Here is a 16,236-nt window from a genome sequence, read left to right as displayed (position 1 = left end):
TGGTCACTGCCCCATCCTGATTTCCTCTCTTCTTCCCCAGTTATTCTTTTGCTGACTTCTTCCAGCCCTCTAGATCAAAGCCTTCCAGGCTCAACCTTCACAACTCCTCTCCCTGCACTCTCTCCATCTCCAATCTCCTCACTCTCGTGTTCTCACCACTTGTTCTGTGACTGATCTTCCTCGTGAGCTCGAGATGACCTTTCCAGGACCTCCACAAATACAAGAGTATTTACAGTACCACGCACTGGGGTCACACAAATGACAAGAAAAGGTCCTGCTGCCAAAGGTCTTGCTGTCAGGTGGGGGGATAAACACGTGAACACAATTACTAGTTTAATGGAGGGGTGTAAGGTTCTGTGGGCATGTGTAGAAAAGTGGGTAAGGGATGCCCAGGTCTACCCGGAGGAGTCCAGGAAAGCTTTGGGGGAACCCGAGCATCAACCAGATGACCCTTACAAGGGGAACAGGAGTTGGCCAGGTGTGAGAGGTTGTGGTTTAGAAGAGAGAGGAAGTGGACTGAGAAGTTGGGTGGAGAGAAAGGGAGGGCAAGACAAGCCAGGGTTCCCACAGAAGGACTTTATCCTTACGTGTAAGGGCACAAGGTAAAGATCTTGGGTGTAGGAGGAGAGAAGCATGGGCAGAAAGGGTGATTTGTCAGGTGAGGCTGGACAAACAGGGGTAATGAAGGTTCTCAGATGCTAAGGGAGTTCGGTTTTATCCTGCCAATGGTGGAAAGCTGGTAAAAAATGATTAATGAGAGCTATGATTAGATTTCTGTTTTAAAGATAACACCCATGGACAAGGGTGTGGCTCAGTGATACCACCATTATCAAGCTTGTGAGTTATTCACACACTTCTCTCTCTGACGAGGTGTAAACTAGGAAAGCAGCCATGTCGATTTATCTCTGACTCTGCTGCAACATCCAGACCAGTGCCTCACTTGCTGGGTGCACTTAGAAACTTTTATGTCACCACAAACTTAGATTTGTGGACAATTCAATTTGTCAGTACTTGTGTTCAGCCGTAAATTGTATCTTTGTGTTAATAAACTTTGCATATCACTCTTAAACAGTTAAAAGAGGCCAATCAGAATTTTGGAGCTTAGAAGGGAACTTGGAGATTGAAAATTGTTTTCCAGAGGAGGAGGCCAAGTACAAAAATGGGATATGGGGCTTCCCTGGTGACACGGTGGTTAAGAGTCCGCCTGCCAATGCAGGGAACACGGGTTTGAGCCCTGGTCCGGGAAGATCCCACATGCCGCAGAGCAACTAAGCCTGTGCGCCACAGCTACTGAGCCTGCGCTCTAGAGCCCACGAGCCACAACTAGTGAGCCCACGTGCCACAACTACTGAAGCCTGCATGCCTAGAGCCCGTGCTCCACAACAAGAGAAGCCACCACGATAAAAAGCCCGCGCACCGCAACTAGAGAAGAGTAGCCCTGCTTGCCGCAACTAGAGAAACCCCGCGCGCAGCAACGAAGACCAAACACAGTCAAAAATAAATAATAAATAAAATAAATTTACTTTTTAAAAAAAGGTATATGATTTTCCAACGCCTCATGGGCTACTGGCAGCACTGGAATCACAATTCTGGTCTCCTAACTCATTTTTCAGAACAGTTACTGACAACAGAACAAGATGTCAATGCCTCTGTGGTTCAGGAAAGATGAGACAATTACACATCCTACTTCTGTTCAGCGGCTTTTCCAGAATAACAAACCACTCCCTGCCCTGCCCTCAATTCTATGCCTATTTTTGTTTAAACTAGTAAATAAGTTAAAATTCTCCATGAATGAGTGTAATGTAATGTTTCTTTCTTATAAAAAAAAAATGAAAGACAATCCTTCTTTAACCAGTGACATTTAACCATCTCCTTTTGCACATCAATTTTACCAAAGGATTCTTCAGGAAGAATGTAAGTACAGGAGTAGGCAAAGAGTAAACTGGCTACAAGTGCTAAATCGTTGGTATACTTAATGTTTCTCTTCCCTTCTCTTTCTTTCCTTTGTCGCTTTTATAACCTATTTATTACTCTTTTTTTTTAAGTCCATCGAGTTACTAATGACCTACCGTTGCCCTAAAAATACGCACCAAATGCTATTAGGATGAAACAATGGTTACAGATGTTTGTCACACGTGATGTCTCACGATGAAGCCTCCTTTCTTTATTTCTCTTAAACATATTTGACTTTTAATGAAATCAGGAATGAGTGAAGAGAAGTTTTCATGAGCAACAGGGAAGCCACCACCTTAGGCTATTTTGCATTTCCTAAATTAACTGGCTGAAGAAACCCAATCTGCCGTGAGCCTTTGGATTCCCCGTGTAAGCCCTGTCCCAGTGACCTTTCTGGAAGTTGAGGGCAGCTGAAGAGGCGTCAGAGATAGGCCCTTGGGATCTGAGATCAGAACAGGCCAGCATGGGCTGAGAAACCTGATTTGGAGTTCTGGGCAGAGCCATTTATAAACGGCAAAGCAGCTGTCAATCAATCCCTTAACTCTGATAGGTCCTGATCTACAAAATGGAAAGGGGATTTATTAACCAGAGGACCGGGGAGGGCCCTTCTAGCTCTAGCATCCTGGGCGTCTTTCAGAGGTTGATGGGGAGTCGGGGAAAAGGAATCTTGCTCATGTGGATGAAATGAACAAGTGTCGACGGCTGTCACTGTCATCTGACGAAGCTCCTTGCTCTCTTCCTCTCTTCCTCCTCCCCACTGTATATCCCAGGAGCATAATGGCTGGGAGAGGAAGTGTCAGCTAAATCATGACAGCCTTTTGGGAAAGAGGGCTGAAAGTTCTATCTGTATTCCACTGCACTTAAAAGGCACCCTTCTTTCTACAAACACTGCTTCCACATTGAGGCACAGGTACTTTGAGACACTTTATATAAATAAGTTGGTTTTATTCCCACGAAAACAGATATTATGATCTTATTTTATAGATGAAAAAAAAAGCTCAAAATGTTAAAGAGATGCACTCAAAATTAAACTCAAATAATATATTCCTAGTACCTAAAAGAGGCAGGATGTGAACCTAGATGTGACCCATGCACTTTTCATGAAACCTGGGCTTTTCCTACTAGAAAGCAAGAACAACAGGAGGTTTCTGGAGTTCAGGTCATATTCTATTTTTTGACCAGAGTAATAATAGTTACATAGATGTTTGCTTTATAATTATTTGTTAAACTGTGCAAGTCTTATGTATTTGTCTGTGTTCTATGTCATAATTTTTAAAAAGTGACAGAAAAGAAAAAGATGAAAAATTCATTGTCATTAGCACAAGGTGGGCAAAGCAGATGTTCGTCCTGAGCCTGTCTGGGTGGTGAGCAGATGTATCATTGCAAGAGAGAGAGCTCTCAGCCAACATCCCCCAGGTCATGCCTAGAAAGGTGTCTTCCAGAAAGCTCTGTAAAAAATGCCACAGGACCCCCAAGAGGAGACTCTATAACCAAAACCACAGGGCACCTGGGATATCCCAGGGGCCCATCAGCCCAATGCAGACAGATGAGACCACCAAGCCCCCTCATCAAATCCAGAGATCCCCACAGCCCTTCCCAGAACAGACTTACTTGTCCAAGTCAAAATGCAACTAGTAGGTGGTTTCTTGACAATGAAAGGTAGATGCAGTGACCCTTAGATAAAGTCTGTGTGTCACGAACTGTCAGAGAAACCTGGCTGGGACTACTTGGAAACCTTGTCCATAATTTTAAGAAAGGTATACCACTCTTTAATGTTAAACAGGTTGGTCTGTACACACACACACACACACACACACACACAATTGTTTTAAATCACTTGGTACAAATAGTCATTTCTTCAAAGTGTAAATCCCCAATTCTTATCTCTCCAGGTACAATAAACATAACCTTCTGACTCTGAATTAACACAGGCCAGATCCAACATTCCACCCTGTGCTTGCACTCCTAATTCTAGAGCCACAGAGTAGGCTGACCTGCTAAAATATATTTCTTCAGGAATGAGAGCTGTGACTAGACGGTTTCTGATACCAACAACAGATGCTCTGTGAACTAATTCAGGCAGGAGTTAACACAGATGCAGTAACCAAACTGCCTGTTAAACATACTATGAGAAAGTATGTTTATCTCTCTCTCCCAAGTTGGCCTTTTGGGGGAATGAAGGCTGAAAAATAACATGTTTGTTTCAGCCTTTAATAATCTTAAAACTGTCAAATGAGGCCTACAGGTTGTGAAGAAATAAAATCTGAAACTTTCATTGAGTCTGGGCGAGCCCACCTCATCCCTCAATTCCCCTTTTCCCACTGAATTGTGGCCCCTTCGATATATATAAAAACTACCTAGATAAAAATTTAGATAGATAAAGGTTACTGATCATCACAACTAACTCTGATGAAGCTCATGAAGGGTTCAAATAACTATGGAAATTAAAAGGGAAGAATTCTGGAAATTCAGTAAAATTCACTATTCATTACTAGCCAGATGTCCTTTTTCCCCAAATATCAAAATACTCTTAAAATATGGGTATGGACTTCCCTGGTGGTGCAGTAGTGGGAATCTGCCTGCCATTACAGGGGACACGGGTTCAATCCCTGGTCCAGGAAGATCCCACATGCCGCAGAGCAATTAAGCCTGTGCGCCACAACTACCGAACCTGCGTGCCACAACTACTGAGCCCGTGTGCCACAACTACTGAAGCCCATGCACCTAGAGCCCGTGCTCTGCAACAAGAGAAGCCACTGCAATGAGAAGCCGGTGCACTGCAACGAAGAGTAGCCCCCGCTCGCCACAACTAGAGAAAGCCCGTGCGCAGCAGTGAAGACCCAACACAGCCAAAAATAAAAAAACAAAAACAAATGGGTACACGTTTGTACTGTTGTTAGCAATAAGTCATTACCTAAATCTCTAGTAACTAAATAAATCAACAAAACCAAATCATTTGATCCAAGAGCATGGTCACTAAATTCTATCAAGTTCTCCAGAGACTAGCCCCCAACAACAAATATAAAAGATCTCTGCTTTATTTGGACGGGAATGGAAACCACCTGCTGCAGGCACTCCACATGCTGTGTGACGCACCAGGAAAGCCCATCTCCTCCGCAGCGGGGGAATGGGAGAGTGGTGGTCTCCCAGTGCTGTTCTGGCTGACCGAGCTCTCCCCTATATGCCCAGCGTACCTCACGCCCGTCTCCATTACACTACTGTCTGTTTACTTCAGTCTTGACACCAGACAGCAAGCTCAGCTCTTCAAAGCTGGGGACCCACGACCTTTTGTCTCTTCATTTAAAAACTCCTGGCATAGCAAAGAACTGATTCTTAAAGACGTATTAAGTAGTGTCTATTATCTACCTTTATGTACTAACTCAAGCTTAGCTTTTTCGTAAAAAAAGTGCCTTCCTCAACCACTCTACTGACCAGTAAGCATCTGTGCATTACTTTAACATAAGCAAATGTTTACAACACTTAGTTATTCATTTGTTAGTATTCACTGTATCATTTCCCTCTGTATTTTATGGTCCTCAAGAGGGGAGCTGAGCGCCCCACAAAAACTGACAGAACAGCTCCGACAATGAGCATTTAATGATTAAGAAAAAGCACCAACCTGTTTAACATTAAACGATAGTATTTCTTCCTTAGAACAATGGACAAAGTCATAGTAAGACTAAAAGGAGGAACAAAATATTAGAATGCTCGTTGTGAATAGTGACCTACCTTTCTGTATTTTTAAGCAAAGGCTGTTGAGGTCATATTAACTTAGACTGATAATCTTATATAACATCATACTTTAACAGCTGCCATATAGTAAGGGACTGGATTTTTTCTTTTTAATCTTCACTGATAATGAGGCAATAAATACTCTGCACTCATGTGTTTATTTCCAGTTGCTAACATGATGTAGGGGAAGTGGTATGTGAAGTTCTGTGCATGTGACTAAAAGTAAATAAATGAAGAACAAAAGAACTCAGATGTTCTTTCTTGTTTCATCTTTCTCAACCACTATTCTTCAAGTTATCAGTTATCTGAAATCTCTTAAGGTGCATTTAAATCCAGATTTAAAAGTTGAGCTGTAAGAATTTCCCAAACTTATTAATTTTATTAATAGTAAATCCCTTCGATGAACGATTTTAGGGCATTTAAGCAATCACTGAAGCATTTACCTTTTCAAAATAAAATCTAAGTGTAGGCAAAACCAGTGGTGATGATATTTCATAGGTATCTGTTGAACAGTCCAAAAGAAAATAAAATCAGAAAAATCTATATACAGATGCTCAGTGTTCTAAGGGCAGAAAAGAGAAGCTCTGATCTGGTACTTGAAAAATACATGAAAGAGGTAGTGAAGCACAATTTCCTGGAGAGCTATCAAAAAACCACTGGGCCTGAATATTCAAACTCACATATACCTTTGAGAAAGCATTCTCTACAAGCCAGACCATGCAGTGTTCTGTCTTCAGAGCAACAAGAGAAATGTTAACAATGGCACTCCCTCAGGGGTTTGTCCTGGGAACCTTGCCATTTAATCTTCTTAGTAATTCTTTGGTGGAGGAAGGTGAGCTCTACGTAGAGAAGCTCTTTGTCAAAATTTACTAAAGGCAAATCACTAGGAACTGAAGGGATCTAGAAGAAATTGTGGCTGGATTTAGGCACCTCATGAAGTCAACAAAGGTCAAAGTACAACTCCAAGGCCATACGGAGGAGCCCAACTAACGTGATTCTTCTCATTTAAGCGTTTAGTCACTAAATATACAGGGTATTCAGTCTAAATGAAAAAGGGAGCTCAATAATGTCCTCATTGCTGGAGAGTCCAATGCCAAGACTGTAAGATACAAGATACATAGGACTGCAAGATACATATGAGATAACTGAAGCATTATAAAAGCTTAAAGGAAGAAAAAACAGGGCCATGACCGAAAATGTTTGTACAGTTCTGCTCGGAATACCAAATCTATTGTGAGTCTACTGACAGCTATTCCTTCTCTAAGCAGAGATTATCTGCTTTCTTTAATTACAATACAGCAATTTTTGGCACCTCTCGGGTATTTTTCACACTGTGATTTGCACTCTAGGTATAAGTATAAATTCCACGAGAGCTGAGACCCTGTCTGTGTATTCTGCATTTCTGCCAGAATAATAGGTTTCAAACAAAAGGTTGTTAAAGGCAGCAGTTAAGAATATGGGCTCTATAGCCTGAGACTGTCCAAGGTTAAATCTTGGTTTTGCCACTAACTTTGAGATCTTAGGCAAGTTTCTAATCTTTGTGTCTCTATGTTGTCATCTGTAAAACTGGCACAGTAATGGTTTGTAGATTACTGTGAGGATTAAGAGATAATATGTGCAATGGTTTAGAGCAATACTTGGTATAGAGTTGAGTGTTTAATAAATGTTAGCTAGTAACCACAGCAGTTATAGTAACAGTACATTAATATATGAATTACTTAATAAATGACTGATACACAAGTAAAAAATATCATAAAAATTAGAGGGGTCCTCATGCTGGGTTTTTCTTGAATCAATAACAGTATTTCTTAGATGTAAGTCTTAAACAATTAATTAAAACATAGGATGCCTGATTAAATTAAATTTCAGATAAGCAACAAGTACTTTTTTAGTATAGTTAGATCCCAAACAGCACAGAGGAGAAAACTGGTAGAAGCAGAGTCTGGTAGGATAAGAATGTTGGTTTGTTGCTTTAAGAGCAAGTCTCTGAATCTTAAAAGTCACTTCTTCCTCTTTTAAAGAACGTCCTCCCTCCTTTATCACTTTTAGGATGCCTTCTTTGTACCATGCGTAAACTCTTCTTAACATCAGCAACAAGCTGAGGTAAAAATGAGAATTTTAAACTAGATACAGGTGTACACTCTTCCTGGATTTCCTACTGGCCACAGTGCACTCTGCCCACCTGGGCTTAAAGGAGCCCCGTTGGGTGCTGCCCAAGTTCTGATAAATCAAACCACTCTGCACTCCTTCACAGTCTATATTTAGGTCCCCTTTCCACTCAACTTGAACTAACTGAACAAACCATTACAAAGTACTAGCTTTAACAATTTGCTTTGAATACTTACAATAGTCTTAAAAAGGCAGTGGCAAAATTCCCCACATCAGCAGGTGTTTATTTGGATTAAATTGGTACTAGTGGTTTAAACATGCTCGAGGGTTCTAACATGGAGCAGGCTCTTTAAGGACAGTTTTGCATATCTGTAAACCGGCAGCTTTCAGAGCCCAGAACATATTAGGCATGTATTAGGTTGTGAGTATTTATGATATTTTATAAAGACACAGCATACTATCCATTCATTATAAATAGCAACTAAATCTATGCTTTCAATTCTAACAGTCAATAATCCAAGAACAACATGCTTGCAGGGCACCATCTTACCCCTCAATACTGATTTGAGGTTGAGCTTGGCTTGGCGGTGCAGGTCCTCTACGCAGGGGGGTCTTGTGGTGGGAAGGAACACATTCTCCTGCTGGTGCCATGGAGCAGTGTAGTGGACTGTCCATCGACTCTCCTCATCTAGGTTGGAAACAGCTGTAGAAAGAAAGAACACATTCAGAGGTCAAATTAAATGTGTTACATCAAGGTGAGTTCTTGGTACCTAACACATCCATAGGTAAGGGCCAGCAAGGGAGAAATGGAACAAATTTTGAATAGGATTCAATCTCAGGGGGCTTCCCTGGTGGCGCAGTGGTTGAGAGTCCGCCTGCCGATGCAGGGGACACGGGTTCGTGTTCCGGTCCGGGAGGATCCCACATGCCGCGGAGCGGCTGGGCCCGTGAGCCATGGCCGCTGAGCCTGTGCGTCCGGAGCCTGTGCTCCGCAACGGGAGAGGCCACAACAGTGAGAGGCCCCCGTACCGCAAAAAAAAAAAAAAAAAAAAAGACTCAATCTCAGATCCCAGGGGTCCTTCCCACTGTGTTTCGTGTTTGTTCAGTTAATTGCTTCCCAGCTTTTTAGGCCCTCCCTCTACTCCAATGTTAGAAAGCGATTAACAAAGTCAATGAAGACCTCCAACTCCTGCTGAACTCCGCCATGACAAATAATAGTCAATTGTACTATGTCATTGCTTTAGTAAATGTTAGATTGTCAAGACAGAAAACAAATTTTCTACTAAGAAGTTGGGACCAATTCTTTCCCTTCTAAGGCATTATTTTTAAAACATCACTGTTATAAACTCAATTGAATTTTTACAAAACTAATCATAAACATTCAAGGTAATACATTTAAATAGCATATCTAATTAGAAATCCATTTGTGCTACAAAATTTTCTCTGTATTTCTCGCTTTCATGGAATACTTTTATATTCCAATGTTTTTAGAAATTCCAATGCAATTGACTTTTCCCAATATAATCCAATTCAATTGAATTTTTCCAACACAAAAGAGATTGAGGACACCAGAGGGGGAAATGATAGGTAGGCTAAATCTATGACAATTTTCCTTTATCCTTCTAGGGACTGGGATCGCTTTGTCTACGCATTTCATTTTTTCCTGACAACACAATCTAAGTGGGGTACCAATACGAAACTGACAGCACCATAAATATTCAACAACAATTTTTTAAATACTCTCTATATAACTGCTGCCATAAGCCAGGTGTAGTAGAGACTAAAGAAGTTTGAGAAGGACCCTGTGCTGAGGCAGTTACTGAGGGTGACTACTCTAACTCCTGTAAAACCAGCAGATACGACAACTGTGAGTCAGGGGCGAGTCTTCCCCTACCTCTGACCTATGCCACACAGGGCACTCTGGGCATACTTGTTTCTACAACGTAACATGTCCCTGGAAATGAGACCATAAAGTAGACTCGTAAAATAAAAGCAACAGGTGTGCATGAACTATTGAACCTTTCTATTTGAACATGTTTAAAGTTAACCCAACGTACCTTACAGTACAGCTATTACAGCCATTAAACAGATCAAATGAACTAATATATGTAAAGTCTTAGCTTATGAAATAACTCATGTAAAGAACGGTTGTGGCGAGAGCAGTGCAATTACTTGAAGGTAGCTCCTGACTTTTCAACCATCGCTGAAGAGGAACTTGGCCTTTCTCAGTGCCCCTGGGAACACAAGCCACCACATATACGATGGTCAGCGCTCACCCCATGTACCATCTTCTCTACAGCTACTGAATTCTACAAGGCGGGCTTTAAATAATTCATTTCCTAAATCATCCCACCTTCTCCAGTTGTAAGATAAATTAGTACTAGGGACGTGATATGCAACATGAGGAACACAAGTAACACTGCTGTGTTCTATATAAAAGTTGTTAAGAGAGTATATCCTCAGAATTCTCATCACAAAGAAAAAATTTTTTTCTTTTTCTTTTGTATCTATATGAGGTGATGAATGTTCACTAAACATATTGTGAAAATCATTTCATGATGTATGCAAGTCAAATCATGCTATACACCTTAAACGTACACAGTGCTATAAGTCAATTATATCTCAATAAAACTGGACAAAATTTTTTAAAACCATCCCACTTTCTCCATAAATTGCGAAATGGGAAAATAAACACTGAGAACTAGACATCAAGTTAAATAAAAACAGAAATGTCCTGTGTGCTTTCTGCTTTTAATGTTTGCTAAAAGCAGCATGTAAACTAGGCACCTGGCATTTCACATAACCTCCGTGGAACAAATGTTTTGCATGGTGCATAGAACTATCAAACTTAATCTATGAAATCCACAGAGACCCGATTTAGCTCTTAGTTATGTATCTGAGAATCTTGCACAGGGTGGGACTCACCATATGTCCCCCAAAGAGTAGCCACAGTTAATTACAATGTTTTGCGCTAATGTCTATTTATTTGAAAGACTGAATTACCATACTTCATAGTTGGAAAATACTGAAAATTGAAACTCTTCCTATTCGCCAATTACAAATCAAATCCAAGTAATAGTGTCTGTGTAATCACACCATCAGCCCCACCACACAGCTACCAAACTGGCTCCTAAGAAAGAACAGTTGTCTCTCCCCTGGTGTATCTCACTCTTGCCAGGGCAGACTTTAATCAGCCCATCCAAAGACAGCCTTCAACCAGGGAAGCTGTAGAAATGAGCCCCAAGGGCTGTTCTTTTGCTTTCTCCAAAGTTCCTCTTACCAGTGGCTCCTGCCCATGGCACATATATCCAGCTTAAATCCACTGGTCCAAAAACTAAAGTAAAATAAAATAAGCCAACAACTATGTAAAAAACAGAACCATGTATTTATAAAAAGTATACTTTCCAAAGAATGAAGAAGCGCCTGGATTAAAGAAATTTAAACCAGTGGTAAGAATACAATGAAGCCACATCACAAAAGCTGTGTACTTTACAATGACTGATCAGTCTAGACAGAGCCTGTCCTTGAGCTCTTAAATACCTAACAGAGTGCCAGGGAGTTTTAGAGGATCATCCCCACCAAAAATATGTGATACATTACACAGAGGCTCCTCATATATTTAGCCAAAGAATCAAAAAACCATACACTGTACATCAAGGCAGACATAAAGTAAATACAAGGGTTTTTTTCCCTCCCCTTCTTCAAAGGACTTCTTTTGAGCAGCAGAAATGAATTCACCTAAAATCCCAACTATAAATAAATAAGACATGCTAAAAAAAAAAAAAAATCACAGAATGCTGCCCTAGAGTTACAAAAGTCTGAGGTGTTTGAACAACTTGGTATAGAATGGAGTTTAACTCATGCCAATTATGCTGTTTCACACTCTTAATTCCGTCACTCGAAAGGATGAAGTAGTACATAAAACACACACACGCACACACACTCGCATGTAGTGGGGGAGAAAAGAAACTACTTACTTTTCTTCCTAAAAAGTTTAATTAAAGACTTGATCTTTGTATTAATAAAGACCACCATTTCCAGGATGTCTACATAGGGCTTAGAAATTTGAATCACGTTAAAAGCTCAGCGCAGCAAGCAGGTGGCAAGCGGCATCCTTCTGCTCCAGATTCGAACTTTCTTCCTCTGGCCTTGAATCCTTAGACATCTGCCCGGGGTGATGTAACTTTGAGGTTGAGCTTATTGTCAGGCAGTTACAAACCATTAACAGTCCTTGAACCTGAAACGCTCCCACTGAAACCTAATCTTTAAGGCTGAGAGCGGCCAGTGACAACGTGTACAGAAAGAGAAAGCCAATCACAGTTCTTATTTGCATGATAGTCACATCGGTCTTTCTGTCTTGGTGCTCAATTATTCAGTTTTCTCTCCAATAGATCAGAAGTTTCTCCTCTCTGGATTCCAAAAAAACAGTGCAGATTTTCCTTAAGGAAGTTGAGGTGAAGTAAATGTGTTCCCCATTTTCACTGGGCCACTGTGAACATCCAGATCTTTTCACTGGAGCCGCCAAGTCTTAGAGCCAGTCTGTTGATTCTTTGACTCCCTAGTTAAGTCAGGCATTTGAACTGATTTCGGCGGGGGGGGGGGGGGGGGGGGGGAGAAGAGCCAGACTATTGTTTCCCCAACCATGCCCCCAGGCTCAGCCTCCCACACCAAAGGAATGTTTGCAAAGAAGCAGTAAAACTTTACAATAGAATCTCCATGGAGCTGTAAATGAGGACTTGGTTGCATTTTCCTGCAATTTAGTACGCCCTGTCTTCTCACCCAGTTTCTTTTTTTTTTCTTGCCAGTGTGAGCATAGCGTTGTCATTGTTCCAAAGGGTGATCTTGTTTGCATCTAGCTGCCGCAACTCTCCCACCTCACCCCACAAAAAAACCCTTCAACTTCTCCCACTCCAAAGGAGAAATTAGATGATATAGTACCCTAATCATTTAAATCTGTATTTTAAATTTAATTATCATCTAAGCCAGGTTTTAAAAATTCCACACCCATGGGAGAGAAGAGGAATAATTTCTAACAATCATTATTTGAGTTTCTCTTTAACTTGAATGTACTGTACTGAGTTCTGGTTCTTTCGCCCATTTGCAATTAGCCATAGAGAACTGGGGAAACACAAACAGAGAAGAATCCGAAACGTGGTACAAGCAGACACTGTAAAAAATACACTCTGGGGTAAAGGGACAGGAACAAAAAGGAAAAGAACACAAATAAAATATTATGAAAAGGGACAAAGGAAAAGAATGTTCCTCACATCTCTCCCCAATTCCACTTCATGGCAAAACAGTTTTTGAGGCACGTTAGACAACCTCTTATTTCATAGCTTTGGGCCAGGCTTACAACTGAATGGAAAAATGTAATAACCCACTAATTCAAAACATTTAGTTTATAACAAAAGCTCTTAGTCAAAGAATAAAATTTATATAAGGGGCTCCCTCTAGGGAAAACTTTGGAATGATTCCTCCTCAAATCATTTTCCCCCCAATCTTATTTTTTAAACAACAACAAAAGCAAAGCAAACAAAAAAAAACCAAAACACACATATTATCCTATCACCATACATATTATCAAAGATTTCCAATTTGTGTTATTTCATCCCATACATAGCTTTATTTAAAAGTAACCACATGGCCAGATGGCAAATGACAAACTACTGTGAGTGTAAGCTGCCTGAAACGAGTGTGCAAAGTCTCCCTCAGGAAAACACACTTATAAGCAAGAATGACAACCTGGCCCGGCTTCAAGAGCTGCCTCTCAGCTCATTGCACTCAGACAGGTAGTAGAGGTTTCTGGCAGGAAGCACTCCTATTCAGTTCACAACCAACAAGTTTCCGAGGTAGAATGTCCCCATGCAAACTTCCAACTGGAAACAGCATATGGCCTTTCATGTATACAACAATGGCACTGGAACATGGATTCATTCATTAAAAGATAAATATTGAGCACATACTAAGGGCCACTCATTTGAGATCCCCCTTGGAGCTTACATTACTTGACAGTAAACCACAATTATATGGTAAGTGGAATGGACAAAGGAAAAAGGTGAATAGGATAAAAGGGGCTTGGGAGGAGGGGAGGTGGCCAAGTTGTAGTATTAAACAGGAGTCAGGGTAGAGCTTGAAAAAGTGAGATCTGAGTAAAACCTTGAAGGAGGCAATGGCAATAAAATAAGAATCTATCCAGTGAATGCCACCGGCTCTCATTTTAAAGAGGGAGATATGTTTATTGGTAGTGAGACATTAGGACTAGTCAGAGAAGTGCTCTATGAACTCTGGCAAGAGTCACGCATGGAGTAATTTCCTTTCTCATTCAATTAAACCTGATATTAAGTGGCCTGAGTTGTGTAAAGATAATGCCATTATGTGGTTACACAGCAGTCAGTGGTGAGTCTAGGGGTAGAAAGCAGGCTTCCACTCCACTTCCCAGGGCGCACAGGGGGCACACTGTCCTCTATGCATTATTCCGCACTGCCTCTTAACCTCCTAAGTCCAGAGCTTCAGGAAAGAACCACGTAAATTATGGTATTTATTGTGTTACATAATAAGTCGTGTTTGGAAAGAGCTTTTTAATTATAAAGATTTCCCCAATGATTTTCTCATCTCTTACTTTACATCCTGCATAGAAGCATAAGAATGAGGAAGTGGTTTTTTTTTTTTTTTTTTCCTTACTGTACGCGGGCCTCTCACTGCTGGGGCCTCTCCTGTTGCAGAGCACAGGCTCCGGACGCGCAGGCTCAGCGGCCATGGCTCATGGGCCCAGCCGCTCTGCGGCATGTGGGATCTTCCCGGACCGGGGCATGAACCCGTGTACCCTGCATCGGCAGGCGGACTCGCAACCACTGCACCACCAGGGAAGCCCAGGAAGTGTTTTCATCTTATAATTTGCATTTGCCTGGATGTCACAGTTTATTGAAGAGCCATGGTTTTACGAAAGTGTCTAGTATTTTTCAATGGTTCCATTTACACATTCAACAGAAAATACATAAATCCATGGTACTTCTTATTCTAACTTTAGCTCTATACCAGTAGCAACAATTTTTTAAAAAAGTTCTAATATCCCGGACGTGGAAGACTTGACGGCATAGCAAAGGAGTGAAGAGCTCAGCTGTGGAGCCATGTCACCCAGGATACTGGCCACTTACTAGAGAAGTGACCTCTCCATACCTTGGTTTTCTCATCTGTAACACGGAGGTAATAACACTACATTACAAGGCTATTATGAGAATTTCAAGAGTTATTATTGACAAGGTCCTTGGAACAGTCCCTGGTATGTGGTTAGCATATATAAGTATTTGTTAGAGACATGAATAATATCTGAAGAGACAGCTAAGCAGCCTTAAGCTTAATAAAGGGACAGTAATGCCCTTTACTGTGAATGGAAATCAACTTCACAACCTCATGGTTGTCTTTCTACGTGCTGCAGAGTTAAATAGCCAGCTGCATGAATGATTGCTCTAAACCTATCACTTCCAGTTTTGATGCACAAATTATCTTTCCCCCTGCCTAAAATTCTACCACTCACCATTTTAAAAAGTTCTCAGTGGTCACCATGAACTTCTAACCAGTACCAAGGGTCTTTTGCTCTCTCCGCATCTTTCTAGTCATCTTTTTAATCATTTACGGCTAATGACCCAGTTCTGGCACTATTCTTCAGCAACACTGCAAACCACTAGCTCGTTTCCTACCTTTGATTGCCCCTTCTCTGGATTCTGACAAACTCTTAACAAGCTTCCACGAGCCAGTCGTTATACTTCCGTCCTATGCTATTCACTTATTCCCCCTTGAAACCTTAATGATTTTAGTGGTGTGAGGCAGGAGTCAACAAATTATGGCCCTTGGGCCAAATCCAGCTGGTCCCTTTATAAATGGTTGAAAAAAACTAAAAGAATAATACTTCATGACATGTGAAATTATGAGAGACTCAAATTTCAGTGTCCAATAATAAAGTTGTGATGGAACACCACTACGCCCATGCATTCATCTACTGTCTACGCTGCTCTCACGCTGCACACAACTGCAGAGCTGAGTAGTTGCGTCAAAGGCTATATGCCCTGCAAAGCTGAACGTATTTACTCTCTGGACCTTTAGAGAAAGATATGCTGACCTCTGGATGAAGCTTCTGCCTTTAAACACCCCGCTCAGTCTTCACCTCCATCTGCTGTCTTTCATTGGTCTGTCCTCCAGTTCCATCTTACGAACCTCTACTCGAATCTCACATTATCTCAAGCTGAACGTCTAATTTAAGCCAGTTTACTCAAATTAGCGACTTATCAAGAACTTTCTCATTTCTATTAGGGCTGACAGTCAATTTTTCAGTGAACCAGACAGGTACATTTAAACTCCAGTTAAAAATGAGAAAACTGAGATCTAGACGCTGATGCATGTCAGAGCTAAGATGAGAATCTGGGTGTCCTGAGCCCTCTTTCATTA

General features: G+C 41.2%; 1 protein-coding gene across 6 annotated transcripts in view; it reads right to left on the bottom strand.

Moving 5' to 3' along the window:
• Window positions 1-16,236, bottom strand: part of NHSL1 (NHS like 1) — a 237,961-nt gene that overhangs the window by 50,560 nt on the left and 171,165 nt on the right. For 5 of the 6 annotated variants that reach the window (XM_060029892.1, XM_060029894.1, XM_060029893.1 and 2 more), the window contains exon 2: window positions 8,345-8,497. In XM_060029892.1, the coding sequence (XP_059885875.1) occupies window positions 8,345-8,497 (153 nt within the window). Of the gene's footprint in view, window positions 1-8,344; window positions 8,498-11,771; window positions 11,994-16,236 lie in introns of those variants that run through there. The other variant, XM_060029896.1, reaches the window with a different exon arrangement.

This window comes from Delphinus delphis, chromosome 14, assembly GCF_949987515.2.
Source record: "Delphinus delphis chromosome 14, mDelDel1.2, whole genome shotgun sequence".
Taxonomy (NCBI): Eukaryota; Metazoa; Chordata; class Mammalia; order Artiodactyla; family Delphinidae; genus Delphinus; species Delphinus delphis.
Note: the sequence above shows the minus strand (reverse complement) of the source record. Positions and strands in the feature narration are given on the sequence as shown.